At 40.0% G+C, this 19,872-nt stretch overlaps 1 protein-coding gene across 1 annotated transcript; it reads right to left on the bottom strand.

The window, feature by feature from the left end:
• On the bottom strand, positions 1-15,226 carry LOC128374653 (axin-1-like). The gene is made up of 13 exons (XM_053334898.1): positions 15,091-15,226; positions 13,581-14,277; positions 11,269-11,462; positions 10,905-11,057; positions 9,635-9,769; positions 9,396-9,492; positions 8,142-8,279; positions 6,973-7,366; positions 3,833-4,010; positions 3,532-3,708; positions 2,418-2,717; positions 2,166-2,315; positions 1-1,412 (listed from the first exon to the last, which is right to left on the bottom strand). Exons 2-13 carry the CDS (start codon positions 14,205-14,207, stop codon positions 1,286-1,288), a joined length of 2,670 nt encoding a protein of 889 aa, XP_053190873.1. The 5' UTR covers positions 14,208-14,277; positions 15,091-15,226; the 3' UTR covers positions 1-1,285.
• Between the last annotated feature and the right edge of the window lie 4,646 nt (positions 15,227-19,872).

The following is a 19,872-nucleotide window of genomic DNA, read 5'->3' on the forward strand; positions in this document are numbered from 1 at the left end:
TGGTACATCTATAGCGTGTGCTCCTCTTTTTCACAAGAATTTAAGAACGGCACAGATAAACCGATTTGTGATGGTGACAAAAAAACAAACTAAAAACAAAAAAAAACAGTCCTACATTTAAAATGCATTGCGCAGGAGAACAGAACTGCACACTCAAGGTAAACAGTACAGAAATGGGATACAGAGATGTGGTATAGAGGGGGGGGGGGACAAAAAAAAAAAAAAACAAAGAAAAATGGCTGCCCTGAAATGACTAATGAACTAGCTTCAAAACATACACAATAATACAACATTAAGTTGAGATATGACGAAATTAGGCTGCATTAATAAGTAATAGTACCTGCCTTGTACATACACAATTCAAATAAAAAGAAAAACAAGTAGCTAGGATACTTGTCTTATCAAAAATATGTAGCTTTGGTAAACAAGTTATGTAGAGAACTGTTGTCTGGACATGTTTATGTGAGAGATCACTACATGACATCTAGGAATCAAGGGTGAGCACGTTTCTCTTTTTTTTTTTGAGGCTATGAAAGTCAACGAGAGGAGAAGCAGGCTAAAGTTCCACTTCCCTAAATCCTCCGTCCTCTCCCCTTGTCACCAGCTGATGAGGAACAGAGACAGCGAAAAAGGCAGCGAGACTCCTGAATGGAACAAAATCCGCTTTCTTTTACTGTCCCGAGCACCGATTGAAGAGTTTTCCGTGGTAATGTAGCAGCATCATAATGGTCTGCGGAGGACAGACTCCTCCAGAGCAGAAGTGGAAGACTACTTTATCCTCTCTCCTTCCAGCAGTCCCTCACCCTTTTCCATCCATCGCGGTGGAAGTGGAAGACTGGTCAGACATCAGTTTTGTTTTGTTTTTTGTTTTTTTTTGTTTTAAACAGCCCTCCTCGGATATCCACAGTGGAGACAAGACAGGTGAAATAATTTATGTTCCTTTTCCTCCTCCTCCTCCGCTCCCGTGTCATCTGGCCAAGCTTCTTCGCTTTATGTAAGGTTTTGATCCAGGCTTTGACGCAGATTTCCAGATATTCCATTTAAAAAAAAAACAAAAAAAAACACGTCCACCTTCTTAACACTCGATCTTCTACCATGCAGCGCCGTCTACCTTCTGTCACACATTGCTCCTTCCTTCTTTCCTACTTTCTCTCGTTCATTTGTCGCACAGCTGAATTTCCGTTCCCGACCCACAGAATGATGTTTTCCTCTTTTTCCAAATGAACTCCTTTTTTCTTTTCTTTTTTTTTAGCAATTCTGTTTCGTCTTCCTGTTCCCAAATTTTTCAGTCGACCTTCTCCACCTTCCCGATGATCTTCTCCTCGAAGATGGGCAGGATGGCGTCGTCGTCGCGAACCTCCTCGAACACCACGCCGCAGTCAAACTCGTCACTAACTTTCTTAAAGTAGAACCTGCAAGAAAAAAGACAGAAAATACATAAATACTGAGCCAAAAATGGTTCCTTTAACCCTCAAAGCCTGTTAATATTCCCTTCATATTTAGAGTCTATACCAGAGATGTCAAACTCATTTTCATTCACGGGCCACATACAGACCAATTTGATCTCATGTGGGCCAGATCATTAAAAAGGAAGGAAGAAAGGAAGGAAATACAGATAGTGAAGGACGGATAGACAGACAGAAGGAAGGAAGGAAGGAAAAAATGAAGGTAGTAAGGACAGATCGAAGGAAGGAAAGTGGGCCGGATTGCATCCCTCGGTGGGCCGGATCTGGCCCACGGGCCGCATGTTTGACACCTCTGGTCCATACCAAATATCTACAAATATATACAATTTGCTGTGTTACACTCCAATTAATATTACCACCTTGTACTCTTGCAAACTTAAGTAGTGAACTCATCAAATTACACAAACCAACTGATTTACAACTAAAAAAAAGTTACTGCAGATGAAGTGGTCATTTGCACTAGTGTCTACTGTGGTGGCTGAAGTGCAACTACACCATCAAAATCCATGTATTCACCTAATAAAACTGTTTTTGAATAGCTGTCCCCTGCAGTGAACACTATGCATGAAAGGGTTAAGGCTAAAAGAAAAAAGGTGTTTAGGGTGTTTTTACAGCTCTTAAATGTAAAAATGGGTCAAACTGCGACCTGTTCCCACCTGTGCTGCTCGTTTTAAGACATAAAGCATCACATGTTCTCACCTGTAGTGGCCCTTTTTGGTAAGCAGCTCCTTGAACTGGCCCAAAGTCACCACACGGCCTTTGACTGATGTTCGGTATGGGATTGGCTCTCCACAAAAGTAGTAAGCGACCGTCATGTTCTCACACAGTTGGCGCTTCCCAGACTTGTGCCTAAAATAGAGAAAGATCCACAGATTAAACACTCGGCATCACATAAGCACGCGGATACAAGTATGAGTTAAAGTATGGGAGGTGTGATTTTAGGACACGTACCTCTGCTTGGCCTGCTGTAGCGCGTTCCTCCTCCTCTCCTCCTCCAGCCTCCTCCTAGCCTCCTCCAGCTGGGTGAGGGGGTTGGGAGCCGGGTTGGGGGGCATGGCTGGGTCCTGGATGAAAGGGTGCGAGGGCTGGACCTGGGCGGACGATGAGCAGGGGATGACGGGGGACACCGACGAGGGGTTGTTGCGCAGCTGGGCGGACACCCAGGGGTGCACCGCTCCGGGTCGCTCCACTGAGGTCGGACGCGGTGACTCGCTGCTGGCTCCCGTCCTCCTGGAGCTGCTGGTGCTGCCGCTGGAGAATAAAACAAGGACAAGGAAGAATGTCAGAAGACTTTAAGGAAGTATTGAGGAAACTGAATAAAATGTTAAACAAGCAACAAGATGAAACTTCTTAAGCAGCTAAATTCATATAAAACCACTGAATCCCATTTTCTGAAGATGCAGTGAACACATCAGCATCGTGCATTTACAATATCTCAGTAATACGATAATAAAAATGGTTTTCAGCAGGAGCATTTCTTGGTAAGCTGTGGTGAGTGTTTTGAAAAAGATTATCATAAAATTTTTTTTAAAAAAGTATTATGTCAGGGTTTATTGATCCTGTGAAGCCTCTATGGTATATTATCCCACCTTCATAATAATAATTATAATAATAACAACAACAATGACATGAATCCTTATTTATAGGGCACTTCTGGATATTACAGTGCTTCACTCAGAGCAGCAACAATTACATTTAGCACTGAGTACATTACAAACAGGCAATCAATAAAAATCTACAAATTCTATATAATCTAATATATTCAAGCAATCAGAGCAGTCAATACAGCAAATTACAGCGTAACCACCAAAAGGGGCGCTCAATAAGAATCAATAATGATAAAGAATAAACATCAATGAGAATCAGTTGTCTGGAGAGTTATTATATATCAAATAAAATCTTGAAAAACTCTCAGATAAAAGTTTTAAGAAGAGAAGTCAATGAAACAGCTGATGATTTGATGTCCTCTGATCTTCAATAAGATCATTAAAATAAAAAACATGATTTAAATTAAACTCTGAATATATCTCTGAATATGTCATATGATTAATAGCATCAGACTCACCCGTGGGAGCTCTTCCTCTGTCTGTCTCCGTCCATCATCCACTGCAGGATCTTCTGGTTTCTCTCCAGATCCTCCAGCGGTACCTGGGTCTCCATGCCTCGCCCGCTCTCCTCAACTTTGCCGCCTGTCTCCGACGTTTTCTTGCAACCTCGCCGTGATAGCGTGCTGCCTTTACTGCTGCAGAGCGAACAGGTGACACACACACACACAACAGCTGACATCATCTGGATATAAGACATCACACATATATGTATCGTAGACCTGATGCATGTTTTAGCCCATAAGAACCACGTCGGCTTACCTGTAGCCCATCCCCTCAATCGTGCTAGCTCCAGCCCCGTCGGCGTAGTTTCGACTTCTCCCTGCGTACTGATTGGCTGGGTCTCCGTTCCAAAGGATGTTGGGCTGCGACCTGGAGCCCGCCTCCTCCTGCCCTTCTCTTCCTCGGTGGTGATACAGTTGCTTGTGGTGATGCATGCCTGGAGGAGACGGCAGAGCGAGACTCATCAGTAACATTACTCACCCTTCTTTTCAATACATCCAACGTTCAAGTGTGAAACAAAACAACTGCTGCGGCTTCATGAGACACATCGGAAATATCTCCACAGCACCTGAAACACGACACAAGCTAAATACAGAATGATTAACTGGAGCCAGATCTCTCCAGTAACAGCTCACCTACAAATGTTTTTAACCATTACATACCGTTCATATTCTAAGTCTGCATCGTCTTTATTAAAACATATTTTAGAGGAGTTTCTTTTTTAAGGTTTGACACTATTCACTTAGAGAAAAATACATTCACACTATATACACTATATTATATATTATACTATACTCCTGTTATCTGAAGCAAGAGAACATAACAGCCATAATTATATCTATTTAAATTTCAGGTTTAAAAAATATGTAATTTAGTCTTTTTATTCCATTCAAATGTCAAAATGGAGTCAAATGATGTGACTTGTGATCTTTGCATTTCTACATCTTTAAATACACAGGAGTTGATATTGTCATTTTCTTATATACATGCATTTAAATGACCTAGTTACAATCAGCTTTCTCCAAAAAGCTGATATCTCGACAGTCATGTAATCTAGTAAACTGTTTTTTTTGTAATCTAGGTTAGAGGATTAGAGTAATCTGATTTCTCCAGGTAGCTTCCTCCTGGAGAACGCTGATTCCTCTGCCGTGTAATGTGGTTACTGGACTGCATGGAAACCCACCGACTACAACTTAAAATCAGTCGGCCACGCTGCCAAAATACAGCTGGTGGCAGAGTAGAGTAACCTGATTACTAATCTGCTGCATTAATATAAAGATTTACAGTAAACTGGTGATTACAGTACACGTTAATGCCTCTCCTGGTTTATTTTTATTATTTTGGTGCATTTAACCGAACCAACAGTCAGTCAACAAATCCAATCAAGACTAAAAACTATGAATGGATCCAGCATCCATCAGGCCGATACGCTGAAAGAGGGCGAGCATCAAAACAAAACTTCACTTCTCTGTATTTCTTTGTGGTTACTTAATTGAAAAGAACAAAGAAGAAAAATAGACAAAAGGTTATAGGATTATTTAAAAAATGCTGATATATTGCTATGCTATCTATTGACTGATTATTGCAGCTCTAAATCACGTTTTTCCCTCTCGGCCTGTTAGAAGATTAGACCTCGGGGTTCAACTGAACTGATTTGTGGCCATTTAAAGTTTATACAGAGTTCATTGATCGACAGCCAATCAGACTCATGGATTAACAGTTTAGGATGTTTCTCTTTGTTTGACAATGTTACAAGTACAGTCGGGTTTCACTGTCGACTCATTTTAAACATAATGAGAGAAAACGAGAGAGAGAGCGATGAGAGCGAGCCCCCTGTAGCGAGAAACAAACTCACTGAATGACAGAAATCTAATGTTATTTTCAGATTGTGTCACTATAACCATCAAACACTCAACAGATGATTTACTGTTTGGACAGATGCTCTTAGTTCCTGTTTGTGTTTCCTCCTCTTCACTTCTTCTTTTCATTCATTCATTACAGTTCAGCTTCATGTCTGCAGAGGACAGGTGGCTCGTAGAAACAGACAGAAGGAGCTCGGAGTGAACGCACGCACTCAAACAAACAGCATTACGTTTCTCTCACTCTTCTCTCTTAATGAATACTATCTATCTATCCATCCATCCATCTATCCATCCATCTATCAGCAGTGTCTCAGCTCGTCATGAAAACTCGCTGAAGTATTATAATTCCTTTCTCCTTAGGTACTCCATACTCTGACTTTACACAAAATATGGAGAAACTACATTCACCTACATTCATTTACTGATCCAATATGCACCTCATTTTTATATTTTGCATATTTGTGCAATATACTAACATTACATATCCATATATCTTAAAGAAAACAACCAAATCTAAAAAAGGGAGAATCCTACATTTACTGATCCAATATGGGTTGAATTTTATAGTCTATAATTTCTTCACAGGAAATAAAATAAATCCATAGAAACGAGACTCGCTCACAAGCTCTTTTTTTCTACTTTTGATTGGTTAAATGTTTGTAGAACCCAGAGGCAGAAGTAGTAGGGGTGAGCAATAGCATTGATTTATGAAAAAATAAATAAAGAAGATGAATTATGGAACTACTGGGTTACTGCCTCACAGCAACAATATGTGTGTGTAATATATCCACATTATATATCTATCAGGAAAACAACCAAATCTAAAAAGGGAAGTTTACTCGACATTTAGATTTGCTTTTGAGTAAATGGTGCCAACTTCTCTATGCAAAGTACTATAATACATAATTGTGTTTCATAGAAGATGAGAAGAAACTTAAAGCAGCAATAAACAACATGATTCTCATCTTATTGAAATGAACGTGAAGCTGAAGTTTGGGATTGTCTTCTAACTGATGGAGATTCACAAAATACTCATCAAATAGCTGCATAGAGTTGCAAACTGTTGATTCTCAGCAGAGCTAAAAACAGTGTCATATTAAAACGAGTCATTTGTTTCAGTTTTAAACAATAAGCAATAAGTTTACTGTTATAAATATTATGTGAATAATGAATAAACTGCTAAAATGGTTATTTGGCTGCCGGACCCGTTAAAATATACAAAGGACCAGTGAAACTTTGATCTGCTGGTCAACTGGGTCATTGGGGAGAAATGTTACATTGCACCCTGGAAGCTCTGCACAAGAGGATTAATCCACGGCTAAAAATAGAGCCCGACAACAAATGCACCGATTACCCCTGTTTGAGAAAGATTTTAGGTAATAACTTAATTTTCAAAAACATGTTTATGAAGATTTACAGCAGCAGTCAGAAACACTTTAGACACAAATAGAGTGTGTCCCAACTTTTTCGTGAGTGTTTGCCGGTTTATTAAAAACAGAAACGACCCCTCTCTGGTTCCCCCTCTCAGCCTCTTACCTTTGACCCCAGCAGCAGGCAGACTGTGACCCCCACCTCGGTGTGGGGGGTAGTGAGGCGGTCCGATCCCCCCGTCAGGTGAACGTGACGATTTGGGAGGAGTGTGTCGACCCCCTCCTCCTCCTAAGGTGCTGTTGGTTGCCCCCGGCGACTGGCAGCCCGGCGTCTTCATCACGCGCTGTACATGCTCGTCCAAAATAGATTCCGGGTCGTCGTCATGGGAATCCTCCATGGCAACCAGGCCGCCGTAAGTGGTGACTGTCGCCGAGTTAGCAGTGGTCTCTGAATAACGGGCGCCGTAGAGAGGTGGAAACGATGAGGGGAGGGGGAGTGGTATGCTATGAGAAGACATGGAGGTCGTCACGGAGATGTCGGCATCGTCCCCCTCTTCTTCCTGTTGTGAGAAGGGAAGCAGACATTTTATTAGTGAGTTGACGGGCAAAACAAACTTACATTTACTAGTGAATATCAGTGTGGAAAAAAAGCAAAGTAAACTATTTAAATATTAAAAATAAACACTTAGACATCAGTGTGACAGTTTAACAGCCTGAGGTTAAATATGGAGCCATTTTTACTTTTATGTGACAAGTTATTTCAATGAGATACAGAACTCAAAAGTGCATATAAAGAGCATTAAAACAAGCTAAATGCAATATTTGCTATTTATTTAAGCTGATAGTTTATTTTCTAAAGAGTAAAGCAGAGAAAGCAGCTGAACATATTTGACGCTATTAACCCCGAAATCAGCTGCAACTGATCCCTGGACTTGTTTCAGACGCAGCAGTCTGTTGCACAAGTGTTAGTTAAAATAATAGGTCCAGCTAATAAGACAATGTTAATATTAATAATGTTATAATCATAATGTTTTTCCACAACTGACTATTTTTGACATTTGTGAGATATGCTAGAAAATCACACTTTGAATTTCCTGTTTTAGCAAATAAGTGTTTTTATTTACTAAATATGATTTATAAATATGAGTCAGTCATAATCCAGCCAGGTGTATTAAATAAAGCAATGTGATTAATCTCAACTGAGGTAAATGGGACAATTAATTGCCCTTTAATTAGTGCACAAACCAAAGTTCCTCAATAAGACTCATCTCTCATTTCACAGTGAATATTCGTACTGCAGTCTCTTCGCGTCTCGATGAGCGCACGTAGACTCACCAGTCGTACTCTCTTCAGCCTTTCTTCGAGTCTTTCCTGAGCCTCTCGCTCTCTGAGAACCGTCTCCAGCCTGCTGATCAGCTCTGCTGCAAACCTCTCGGGCTCTACATGGATGTCCTTTGGCATGCGGTACGTGCGCTGCGTACAGACACGAGCAAAATAAATAAATAAGTAAAATAATCACATGCCATGGCTTCCTATAGAAATCAGCTGCTACGATTCTGATGCTAAATCACTATCAGGTGGGAATAAAGCTTATAAGCATTAAATGGGACACAAAGAGCAGCATGACTGTGAAGAGGAAGACATTTGAAACAGAATAGAGACTAATTTAAACAAAGACAGACTGTGAAAGCACATTACTGTATGTTTACCCCAATGTATTAACATCTAAATGAGACTAAATGCAAAATATACACTTATGTAACACATGCAGACAAATATGCTTACATACAATAATACTACTACTGATAATAACTGTATTTTTATAGCAGATTTCATAAAATGCAGCTTAAAGTGCTTTACATTAATCAATAATAAAACAAGAGCAAACAAACATAAGCTGCTCTTCTTAAAGGGTCAATGTCATTAAATATTCTCATTTCCAGTGTAGGCAGCTGTTTTATATATTTGAGTATGTACTTTTTTAATCAACTCTTAAATGTTATTTTATGTCATATTTACATTTGTGCCGTCCAGATTTCATCAAATGCAGCTTAAAGTGTTTTACATTTAAGAATAAAACCATAAGCTGCTCTTCTTAAAGGGTCAATGTCATTAAATATTCTCATCTTCCAGTGTCGGCAGCTGTTTTACATATTTTGAGTATATACCTTTTTAAAATCAACTCTACAATGTTATTTTATATCATATTTACATGTGTGCATACCGTCCACGATTCTAGACATGAGCAAGGTCATGTGTGGAAAATGATTTACTAGCTCTTCTGCTACAGACACATTAACGGCATCACGGCTACATGACCTATTAATACTAAGATGGAGACATGGAGACTTTGCGTAACATTTTTATGTCACACATTAATCCAGACTGTGCCGTTCGACGTTATCTGCTACAGTTATAAAGCTGTTAAGACCACACGCTTATGCTGTTAATATTTAATTCAGGTCATCAAGTTTTTTTACGCTACATGAATACGGCCGTCTGTGCTGACATGAGGCTCAGTGTGTGTGTGGGTGGAGTGTGTGAGTGTGTGTGTGTGTGTGTGTGTGTGTGTGTGTGTGTGTGACTCACAGGTATATGAGGTAGGGGCACACGTCCATTAGCTTTGGCACTTTCATGCATCTCTTTGCGATGCTGCTTCCGATATCTGTATGGAGGGATACCATCTCTGCAAACACACACACACAGATACACAATTAATCACACATCTCGTCGACTCACTCGTTCATGCTAAAGGTGTAGCATGTAGTAACTGAATAAATAAGAGATTTAAATGATGAATACAGGGCTGTACGTCTGTGTTAACTTACACACTGCTGTCGGTCAGTGATAGTGTGTCTGCATCACTCGACATGCTCTGCTGCTCGCTGTCGTTGGCGCTGGTCGCTGGAGCGCGAGCGTAGCCCATGTTAGCGTAGTACGGGTTTACAGGCTCTCTCCAAGGTCTGAGAGTGAAGGTGAGGAAGAGACATGGTGATTAATGCGCTCACGTTATAATGTGGGGTCATGCACACAGAGATGAGGATCGACATAAAGCTAGTGAGAGTAATCCATGGATGTTCACGTGGCTTTCCAACGACACTGAAAGGAATCTTTATAAGTAGGAGACGCCTCAGGAGACTTCATGTTTGTCTTCAGGTTGCTTTAAAATCAGCAGGTTTGTTTCTATTATTACATTTCTTCAATGGTGCAGTATCACATTATTATAATTTATTATTTTAATGTATTTAATTCAGACAACACTTGTAAGCATAAGAAGTGAGGCATTGTTCATGTTGTCAAAAAATAGTATTTAAGTAAAGAAACAGACTTTTCCTATCTAACTCTTCCTATCAAGAGTTTTGTTACGTTAAAGTTAAAATAAAAAAGAAATGGAACATTAGCAGATTTGGAAATGAAGCAGTGCTTTTAAGACTGTTGTCTTTGTGCCAAATGTTGTTGTAACAGTTCAGTTTAATGAGTAAGCTCCTCTGGTGTGTGCTGGACATAATGTTATCTTTCTTTTCTTTTTTTTAAGTGATGTAAAAGTAGTGAGGAGCTGGCTCACAGGCAAACACACCCATACCTCCAGCTTACTGTATTTCTTTAACTTTATAATCAACAAAAAGATATCAAAGACAGAATTTCAGGTAACGTCCTTACTTCAGGGTAACAGGATTCAAATAAAGGGGAGAAAATTAGTATCATTAGTAATATGGGCATAAATGACCACAGAAATGATCTATTACTGAACACTGGAAAGGGGTTTATGGTTTGTATTGGGACATATTGTGAACCGTGTCATTATTTATTAACCTGTGATCTATTTCCTTTATTAAATAATTAGGTGTTTGGTGTATAAAATGATGAAAAATGTTTATCACTGTTTCCTAAAACCTAAGATGTAACTTCAAATGTTTTGTCCACAACCCAAAAATATTAAGTTTATTGTCTTGGTGGACTAAAAGAAAAACGGGAAAATGTTCAAATATAAAGAAGCTAGATGATTTTAAAGAAGAGATAAATCTATCAAAAATATTTGGCCATTCATATTCTGTCACCCGGCTCTCACTGTGTCCTCCATGAGACACACACACACACCTGTACTCCCTGCTGTCCGGTCTCCTCCGGCTGGTCGTAGCTCTCTGCGGCGCCGTCTGCATCAGCAGGCTGTGAGTCAGCCGACCAGCTGGTGTGTCTCCACACTCCTCCTCATCCTTCTCTTCCTCCTCTTCCCTCGCACCTCCTCCACACCTAAGAAAAAAAAAAATCACATTAAAATTCAGATCTGTTACTTAAACATCTGATACGTTATCTTTATGACTTCTCATTTTGTGTTCAGAACTGACCGGCCGAGGAAGCTCTGTGGAGTTTTACAGTCCAGTCATTCGAGATAAGAGTCAGGGACTCCGGACATTATGTGATATTAACGGCGCATATCAAAGTCTCAAAGCTAATCTTTTACCTCCACTCCTCATCCTCGGCGAGCGTCGGTAAGTAACCTGGCGCTGGCTTGGCTGGACCCGATGAAGGACTCTGATCGCTGGGGTTAGGCTTCGGGCTCTCTCCTCCTGTCCGCGTGAACTCCAGGTACAGGTCCGACTTGAGGAACAAAGGGTAGGTGTTCTCCTCCATCATGGCCTGGATCTCTGTCTGGGCCTGGAGCACAGGAACACGGGAGGGGAAGGGAGGGGGTTGTTAGGGTCACATATGAGGACTCAGAGTTGGTACAAAACTCAATTATGCCTAAAAAATGTCACCATTGTTTTATTTACATCATACTTTGAGCTCATTTTTTTTCCACGCGCTGCCCGCTCCAGACCAACACAGTAACACAGAATAAACCCGCATTTGTGTAACGTACTAGCCGGCTAATCTAATACTCCATCAAGACTGACAAGGACAAGAGAGGTGTGTTGAATGCAAGAACTGAAAATTTCATTAGGGATGGAAAAGCAAGAGAGAGCAAGTACGAGAGTGGGAAGAGCGACAGACACAAAGAGAGAGAGAGAGAGAGAGAGAGAGAGACAGAGAGAGAGAGAGAGAGAGAGAGAGAGAGAGAGAGAGAGAGAGAGAGAGAGAGAGAGAGAGAGTTGGTGAGGTTGGCAGCGAGAGAACAAAAACTTTTTCATCTGGTAATTATGTAATGTCATTGTCTGTCATTTTTGTTGTTTAGCAGTGATCGAGTGCGGACTTGAGTCTCGGTGAATAACACATTAATGTGTGACGACAGACTCGTACGAATGTGATCTGAACCGCACATTCAACAGACTCATCATAAGAAGAAAAGAAGAAGAAGAAGAAAAAAAGGAGAGGAAAAACTGTGAAAGAGATGAAGGGAAAAATGAGGAATGAGTGACAAAAACCTAATAAATCTTTAAATCTGTGCATATTTGGAAGTGATTTGTGCTGCAGTCTTTCTCCATCACATTAGTTTAAATATGATTTGAATGTTACAACAGCTCAACAGTCTGCACAGGCCTTTTATTTGCCTACACACCTGATAACATGTTGGGATGTGTGTAAACTCTCCTGAAGGTTTGACAACAGGCTAACAGACCTTTACAGCCAGAGCAGCTTGCATCGCATTTTCTTTTATAAGCACTATTGCTGCATTTCAACCACAGGAAGTTAGATACAGGTGTAGTTTTTGTCCCCAAAGCATCTATTCTGAAGAGGTGAGACTTTGCATTAGAGCTGCTTAGAGTGATTATTCGATTAATAAATTAGTCGATGTAAAGAAAATGAATTGGCTTTTATTTTGGTAATAATAATCGTTAGTTGGAGTCGTACTTTCCACTCAGACAGAAACTATCAGTGTACAGTTTGCTGTGCTGAATATTGGCCTTTATTTTGGTAACTGACTATTTGTTTCAGTCCTTTTTTAAGCAAAAATGTGACAATTTGCAGTTTCTCTTTGTCATATATGGCAGTAAATGTCAAATAAATGATTATTATAGACTGTTAGTTGGACAAAACAAGCAAACCAAAGACATCATTGTGCTCTCAGAGAAATTGTGAATGTGATTCTTCACCAGTTTTTTTAACATTTCATCAACTAGATATACAATAAAATAACATAATCCTTTGTTGGAGTTGTACTTTCCACTCAGACAGAAACTATCAGTGTACAGTTTGCCCTGCTGAATATTTAAATCTGATCACACAAGAGTGCAACAGCTGATGTTTAGCATTAACACTGACTGCAAATACTCCACAGAAAACTAAAACTATTTAAAATGAATTCATCATCATCATCATACTCTCTATACTCTGACTGGAATCTGATTTTTCGTGTTCAAACAGAAAAACTTGAGACCTTGCTTATAAAATGGCAGCCGCACCAGATATGGCGAGTTATGGAGGGAGCAGAGGTGAGTAGTTCCTCAAATGAAGACGTAACCACTGACCTACAACACAGTTATGATGGCTTTATGACCGTAGGCCAATAACACTTGATCTACATGACTCTGTTGTCAGCTACAGATAACTGTGTGCCGAGAAGTGATTAAAGCCGCGAGGAAAAAGAAAGTTCCGCTATCGAATCTAAATGTGGTTACTGCTGGGTGTGACACATCATTAATTCAATTTCAGAACAGCCTGTCCGGTAATGTTCAGTTTGTTTTGATACCTTAAAAAACACCACATTTCAATCCCTGAACCTGAATGAACCAGATCTTTTTTATGAAACTGTGATGGACTAAACAAAGTCAGTGAGAAATGTATTAAGACTCTCCACCAGCAGAGCGACTCATCATCTATCAGTGTTTTAATCACCTGTTCAAACATGGCAGGGTCTGGATGCGGCCTCCCCACGCAGTCTCGGATGAAGCTCTTGGTGGCCGGTTTGATCTGCCTGGAGACAATCCCACTTCCGTCTACGATGTACTTCCTGTAGATGGCCTTGGCCAGTTTCCCCTTCTTCTCCTGACTGGTCTTCCTGAACCCCGAGCAGGCGAACCAGAAGTCGAGAAGGTCCGCACACCCTTCCTGGCACAGGAAATTTCGAAACAGCTGGATGCCGTCCTGGTCGTCTAGGAGAGAGTGAAGTGACTCGGCCCACTTCAGGTAAGGTGGAGTTGGCGACGCCGAGCCCTCGGGTTCATACCCCAAGTCCAGGTCCGGCCGACGCGGCGTCGCAGACGACGAGGAGGGCGTGTAACTCGATGGATCTCCCATTTTAGAGGACGACGATGACAGGGGAAAGCCAAGGGTTTGGGAAAGGGTGTTTGGACGGGTGTTGGCTGACTGGAGCGGAGGGTCCACATCAGATCCCTCCTCACCAGGAACTGGGGGTCGCGGCGCATCCTCAGTGAAATGGGCTGGGCCGCTCAGAGAGGCCACAACCCCGCCACTGCCGCCGCCCCTGTATCCAATCCCATGTAATTCTCTGACAACACTCATGTCTCTGATTGCTGAAGGCAGAGGTCAGACTTTCCCCTCTAGCAATGATTTTGCAGACAAACAATTCACCCTGCGATGGAAACAAGAAAAACTGTTAGTGTAAAAGAAATGGAAATAAACATTATTACTAGGAGAATATAAACACTGCTGATTCATCTCTTGGCCCCTTCAGTCCATCACTATACAACATTACTAAGAAGCAGCTTTAGATGAGCCACACAAACACATATAAAAGAGAGCAGGAGATAAATAAGTTTGAGGTAACAAGATCAGGAGATGAATGAGGTGAATCCTTAATAGCATTATACACTAAAAACAATGCTAGCACTTGACAAGTTTATTCTTCTTCAACACTGTCAGTAAGTTGCTATTAGTGAGTACAACTAGCTCAAAAAGGCTAACAGCTGTCAAAACAAGGGGTAAAACTTTGGTGAGGCAGCACTTCATCATCTCACAAATAAACCCAAACAAATGTTAACAAGCCAAGACAGCTAGCCAGCCTTGTAGCAATGCCACCACCAATGCCAGTGCTTTGAAGTGAGAATCTCATTCATCTTGGCCTGCAAAAAGACGGTGGGGGATGGGTGCAGAAACAAACTCTACAACCACACAAGAAGACGGGGCCTGCGTGCAAAAAACACTTCAACACAGGGCGCAACTTTTACTACATCTGTGTGTGTGTCCAGCTGACTCGGGAGCAGACGTTAAACACACACGTTTGCAGATTGATTAACTTTAGCTAAAATCAGCCCATCTGAGATCAAACAAAACAAGAAAGCGAGGGCACGTTTTCCACTCTCCTGGCTGCAGCGCCTGCTAGCCGTAGCTAGTTTTTGGGTTAGCGTTAATGTCCCGTGTTTTCCCCCCAAAGTGTCCGTCCTACCGTCTCTGAAAGCCCGTCCCCCGTAATCCGCTGCATTGGGGACACTGGCGCAAACTGTGTGCTCCAAAACGCAGCATATGGATAGCTTTTCTTGTGTTAAATATGAACGAAAATAGCCCGTCGTCTTGCCCTTAGCTCCCCATGGTGGCTGGTTTCTCAGCAATAATACAGAGCGAGAGAATACGTACGTACGTGCGTGCACGCCGCCGCCGTCGTCGTGCGTTGCGTGGTGCGTTCACAGACCCGAAGTGTATAGAAGAGACGCGCATAGAGTGTTAAAGGAGGGGGACACATATTTTTAAGTCTTTCTTAATCCTTACATACTGTACAGGTTTCTATTTTTTGTTTGAGAGATTAAAGAAAGTTCCTTTTTATACTTTATAATTGGGGTCTTTTTTTTCAAATTGTATGTTTTTATGCTTCTACTTTCTCAACCCTTATATTCTGTTCACTTCAGGGTCTAATTTCACCTATTTTTCATGTTTGAAAGATGAAAAAAACACCTTAAAAACTTTTCTTTTCATACTCTATTTTAGTCTAGGTTTTTATTTTCTTTCTCTCTTTTCATTTTTCTGTACTTTGTTTTATTTGATTATAATTGGGTTCTTTTTTTTAATTGTATGTGTTTATGTGTCCAAAGTTTTTATGCTTCCACTTTCTTAAACAACAGTCAGATACTCAAATGTCCATTGAAACATGTTTTTTCTTGCTGTAATGGTTCCTCCTGTTATACTGACCATTAGATCCTTTTATAACCCCCCTACTGTGTGATAGAGTGACAGAGGACAAAATCCACAGTCATCTGAAGTTAATATGCAGCTTCAGTTGTCTGGATTAGTTAAATAAAGTAGATATCTTTCAATTTTACAGTCTTTTAGTGCTAAAGTCCCTCTTTTTGTTACTGTACTTCCACCACGGCTCAACAGAGAAACACAAAGAGGGAATTTGAAGCTAAAACGAGTGTAAATCTGGCAGATATCCACTTGATATGACTAACTCAGACTGCTGAAGCCTCATATAAGCCTCACATTAACTTTTAAATGAAATTTTGCTCAACATAACTGTGTGTGGACACACTGTGGATTTTGCCCCCTATCACTTACATTGAAATCACATGTGAAGGATATCTTTTAATAGTCAGTATGAACAGGAGGAATGATTGATTAAAACCTCTTTCAGTGCTCATATGGACACCCGACCCGACTGCTGTTTTAAGACGGACTTGATCTGATCTCAGTTTACCAGAACGTGGTAGAACAATCATTTATTTTACCCTACTTATTACAATGTACAAATATTCCATTTTATTATATTATCAATCATCAATATATCATCAATGTATTTAATAGAGTGTTGTATAATTATAACTGATGCAGTAACATGTACACAGCATTTTGATTTTGCAGCCGGTTGCAGTGGAGCTAATTTTAGTAAAAAGTAGTGGCGTGGAAGTGTAGTTTAAAATAAAAATATAAAAATATATTAAACATATAAAAGTGAGTTACAATTACCTCAGAAATGCAAATATCGACATTATCACTATAAGGGCAGGAAGCGATGTAATATAAATATATAACACTCATCAGTCCTGTGATTTATCTGTGTTTAGGCCTACACTTAAAACAACTGCTTACAAATGTTATATTATTATTTCATTATAAATATTGCATTGTCATTACTAGTGCATACGTGTGTAAGAAGTCTTTAAAGTTGCAGTTGTCGAGGTGGATATGATATTTACCGTAACTAATAGATTACTTAATTCACAGAAAAATAAGTGGCAACTATTTATTTCAATCAATAAATCATTTTAGTTATTTTTCATCACAAAAAAACAAAAAACAACTCAAATATTCTCTAGTTCCAGTTTTCAAGGGCTTTGTTGCTTTTCTTTTATATTATGTGAGTAAATGGAACATACTTAGATTTTGGAGGTCATGTCAGACAAAACAAGCAATTAATTTAATATTATTATTATTATTTATAGCACTGCATAATCTGAAAGTAACTTGTAGCTGTCAGATAAATGTAGTGGAGGAATAAGTACCACATATTTGGCTCTAAAATGCAGCAGAGCAGAAGAATAAAGAAGCATAAAAAAGTACCCAAGAACTGTAGTTGAGTAAATGTACTTAGTTACTTTCCACCATTGGCAGTACATTAGATAGAGTTGCTATTTAACAGATTTCGCAGAGCATCCCGTTTCTATCTACCGCAGATCTATGTCAGGTTAGTGAAATTACGCTCGGATGCGCCCCCTCTGGCAGCGAGGCGTCATTACACAATTATCAATATAAAATGAATTGCAGTGGGAGCGACAGCATTTTAGACTCTAATTAGTAGTTATAACTTGATTTATGACACGCTGGCAGTGCTAAAATATTACCAAGAAAGTTGAGAAACAGATTTAAATTAAATTAAATATATAGCAATTAAAAAAAGCAGCCGGGCACAGGCAAGCCCCAGACAGATGATCCACAACACAGACAATCCTGCTTAGGTCTCTTTCACTTTGCTCCGAGACAAATCTGAGCCAGCATATATGTTTCTGTGAGCAACACACAGACAAAGAAATTTCAAAAAAGAAAAAGTGGACTCACCTCTGGACAGGTGTTCAGTTAACGGAGCTCATCTCCTCTGACCGGACACCGGCGCCACCTGAGCATCATCCTGCGTCTCAGTCGCCTCCGCCGAGCTGTCAGTCAGCCAGGAGCACCGAGCTATCACCGGTGAGTGTGTGTGTGTGTGTGTGTGTGTGAGAGTGTGTGTGTGTGAAGGAGAGAGAGAAAGAGAGATAGACAGAGAGAGAGAGAGGGAGAGAGAGAGAGAGAACAAGAGATGAGACTATTGTTAACAGCATTCATTTCCTTCCAATAATACCAATAGATTAAAAATATTCCTTAAATAAACATTTGAAATACATATTTTTCACATGTAAGTGGCTGAAAACCAACCACATAAATGCAATACAATATGAAATCTACAAAATGACAGATGCCTCTGAGTACTCACCATATTTCAAATACCTTTTAAAGTGTGTAGTCTATTGAGCTTCTTGTATGTGATTCAAATAAAAAGGCAGATAAATGTGTGAAATGTGTTTTACTTGTGATAAATTCTCACATTCTCCTTTTTTTCTTTTGGTAGCAGAGGGTAGAAATAGATATACTAGTATTAATTGACAAAATAATCTCACAAAAAGGAAAGTTTAACAGCTGTTTCTGTAGCTTTTGATACTGTCTGTCACATTAGTCCTAATTAGTAGATCATGTTGCCCAGCTGTTAAGGATTTGGAAATGTTTTAAGGAAGGCTCAGTGCTCCTAAATTGACATCGAGGTGTAATTAGTATCAGTGTTTTCAATCTGCTGTTTATACAAGGTCAAATAAGATTGAAATTAAACCACCAGACTTGACGACCTTATCACGAAACACACTGTTTGTGTGTTGACAGTTAAATTGTGAGTTTGTTTTACCTGTTCGGACATTGCATTCAAATTATTCTCACATTTAATTATGAAGAAATGTGAAAATGATGTAGTAGAATCAGGATCTGTATCAAAAATCTAATTACAGACTTGCTCAGTTAAAAGTTGTATAATTATATAGCTATGAAAATAACAATTTATGGATGAAATAATCAAATTTGAATGAAAACAATAACAGTTAACAAAGGTATTTACCTCGCCTCCTGTCAGTCGGACTAGCTGTCCCACGTGGAGGCAGCAGGGTCTGGAGGCTCAGGTGAGGTCCAGACACCTGTCCTCGTCTCTGTCCGCTCCTGGACTGACGGCGTCTCCATAACAACATGAACCTGAGCTACAGAAAAAAAAAACAGCATTAAGAAACCATCATATTTGATATATTATCAGTATATGTATAACTCAGATTCTTTCTTTATAATGACTATTCATTAAAAACCTGCTGTTTCTGTTTCTCTCTGGGGTAACTTGACTGTTCAACATGACCTAAAGGCACAATAAATGCCACTAGCTGTTAATATAAATTCCCCATGTATGTCAACATTTACTTATATGTTCAATACAAGATGTTTTTTATAGAGATATTGAGGATTTTGGTTCAACAACACTAGATTTAGTCAGTATTGCCCAACCCAAAAACTCTATTTAGCCTTATTTTAGCCTTGATATTTAAAATAATTTAGATGTCTTTAAATAGAAAAGTATGAAAGTCAGTATGTAAATCAGTGTGAAATCGTTCGATAAGAGATCAGGAGAAGTTTTTCAGAGGTCAGTAATGAAGATAGGCAGGTGGTGTTTGCAGTGGTGGCTCGAGAAAGTGATGATGAAATGTTTGGCAGCGTGTTTGACTGGCAGACTTTATAGCTAAGCGTGCCTCGTTATGGAAATGTATTCATATCACTTTGGCTTATACCCTCAACAGTCAACACACACACACACACACACACACACACACACACACACACACACACATCGTGCATGTTGGAGCTGCAACAGGCTGGTGGTGTTGTTGCTGCAGTGCCCTCAGAGACAATGAGGAGAGAGGAGAGGGAGACAAAGACAGAATACTGAGGAAGATGAACTTGACCTTTATGATGTCTTGGTGAGGAGGGGTTGGGGGCATGTTGGTACTTATGAATCTGTAATGAACCTCGACTATGTGTGTGTGTGTGTTGTAGGTCTGAGCTCTTAGCTGAAGAAAGGTCATCACACAAGGGGGGCACTAATACACCTGGTCCTCGTGCTCCATTTCTCTTTTTCTCCTATCTATCTATCTATCTATCTATCTATCTCTCTCTCTCT

Source organism: Scomber japonicus, chromosome 2 (genome assembly GCF_027409825.1).
Source record: "Scomber japonicus isolate fScoJap1 chromosome 2, fScoJap1.pri, whole genome shotgun sequence".
Taxonomy (NCBI): domain Eukaryota; kingdom Metazoa; phylum Chordata; class Actinopteri; order Scombriformes; family Scombridae; genus Scomber; species Scomber japonicus.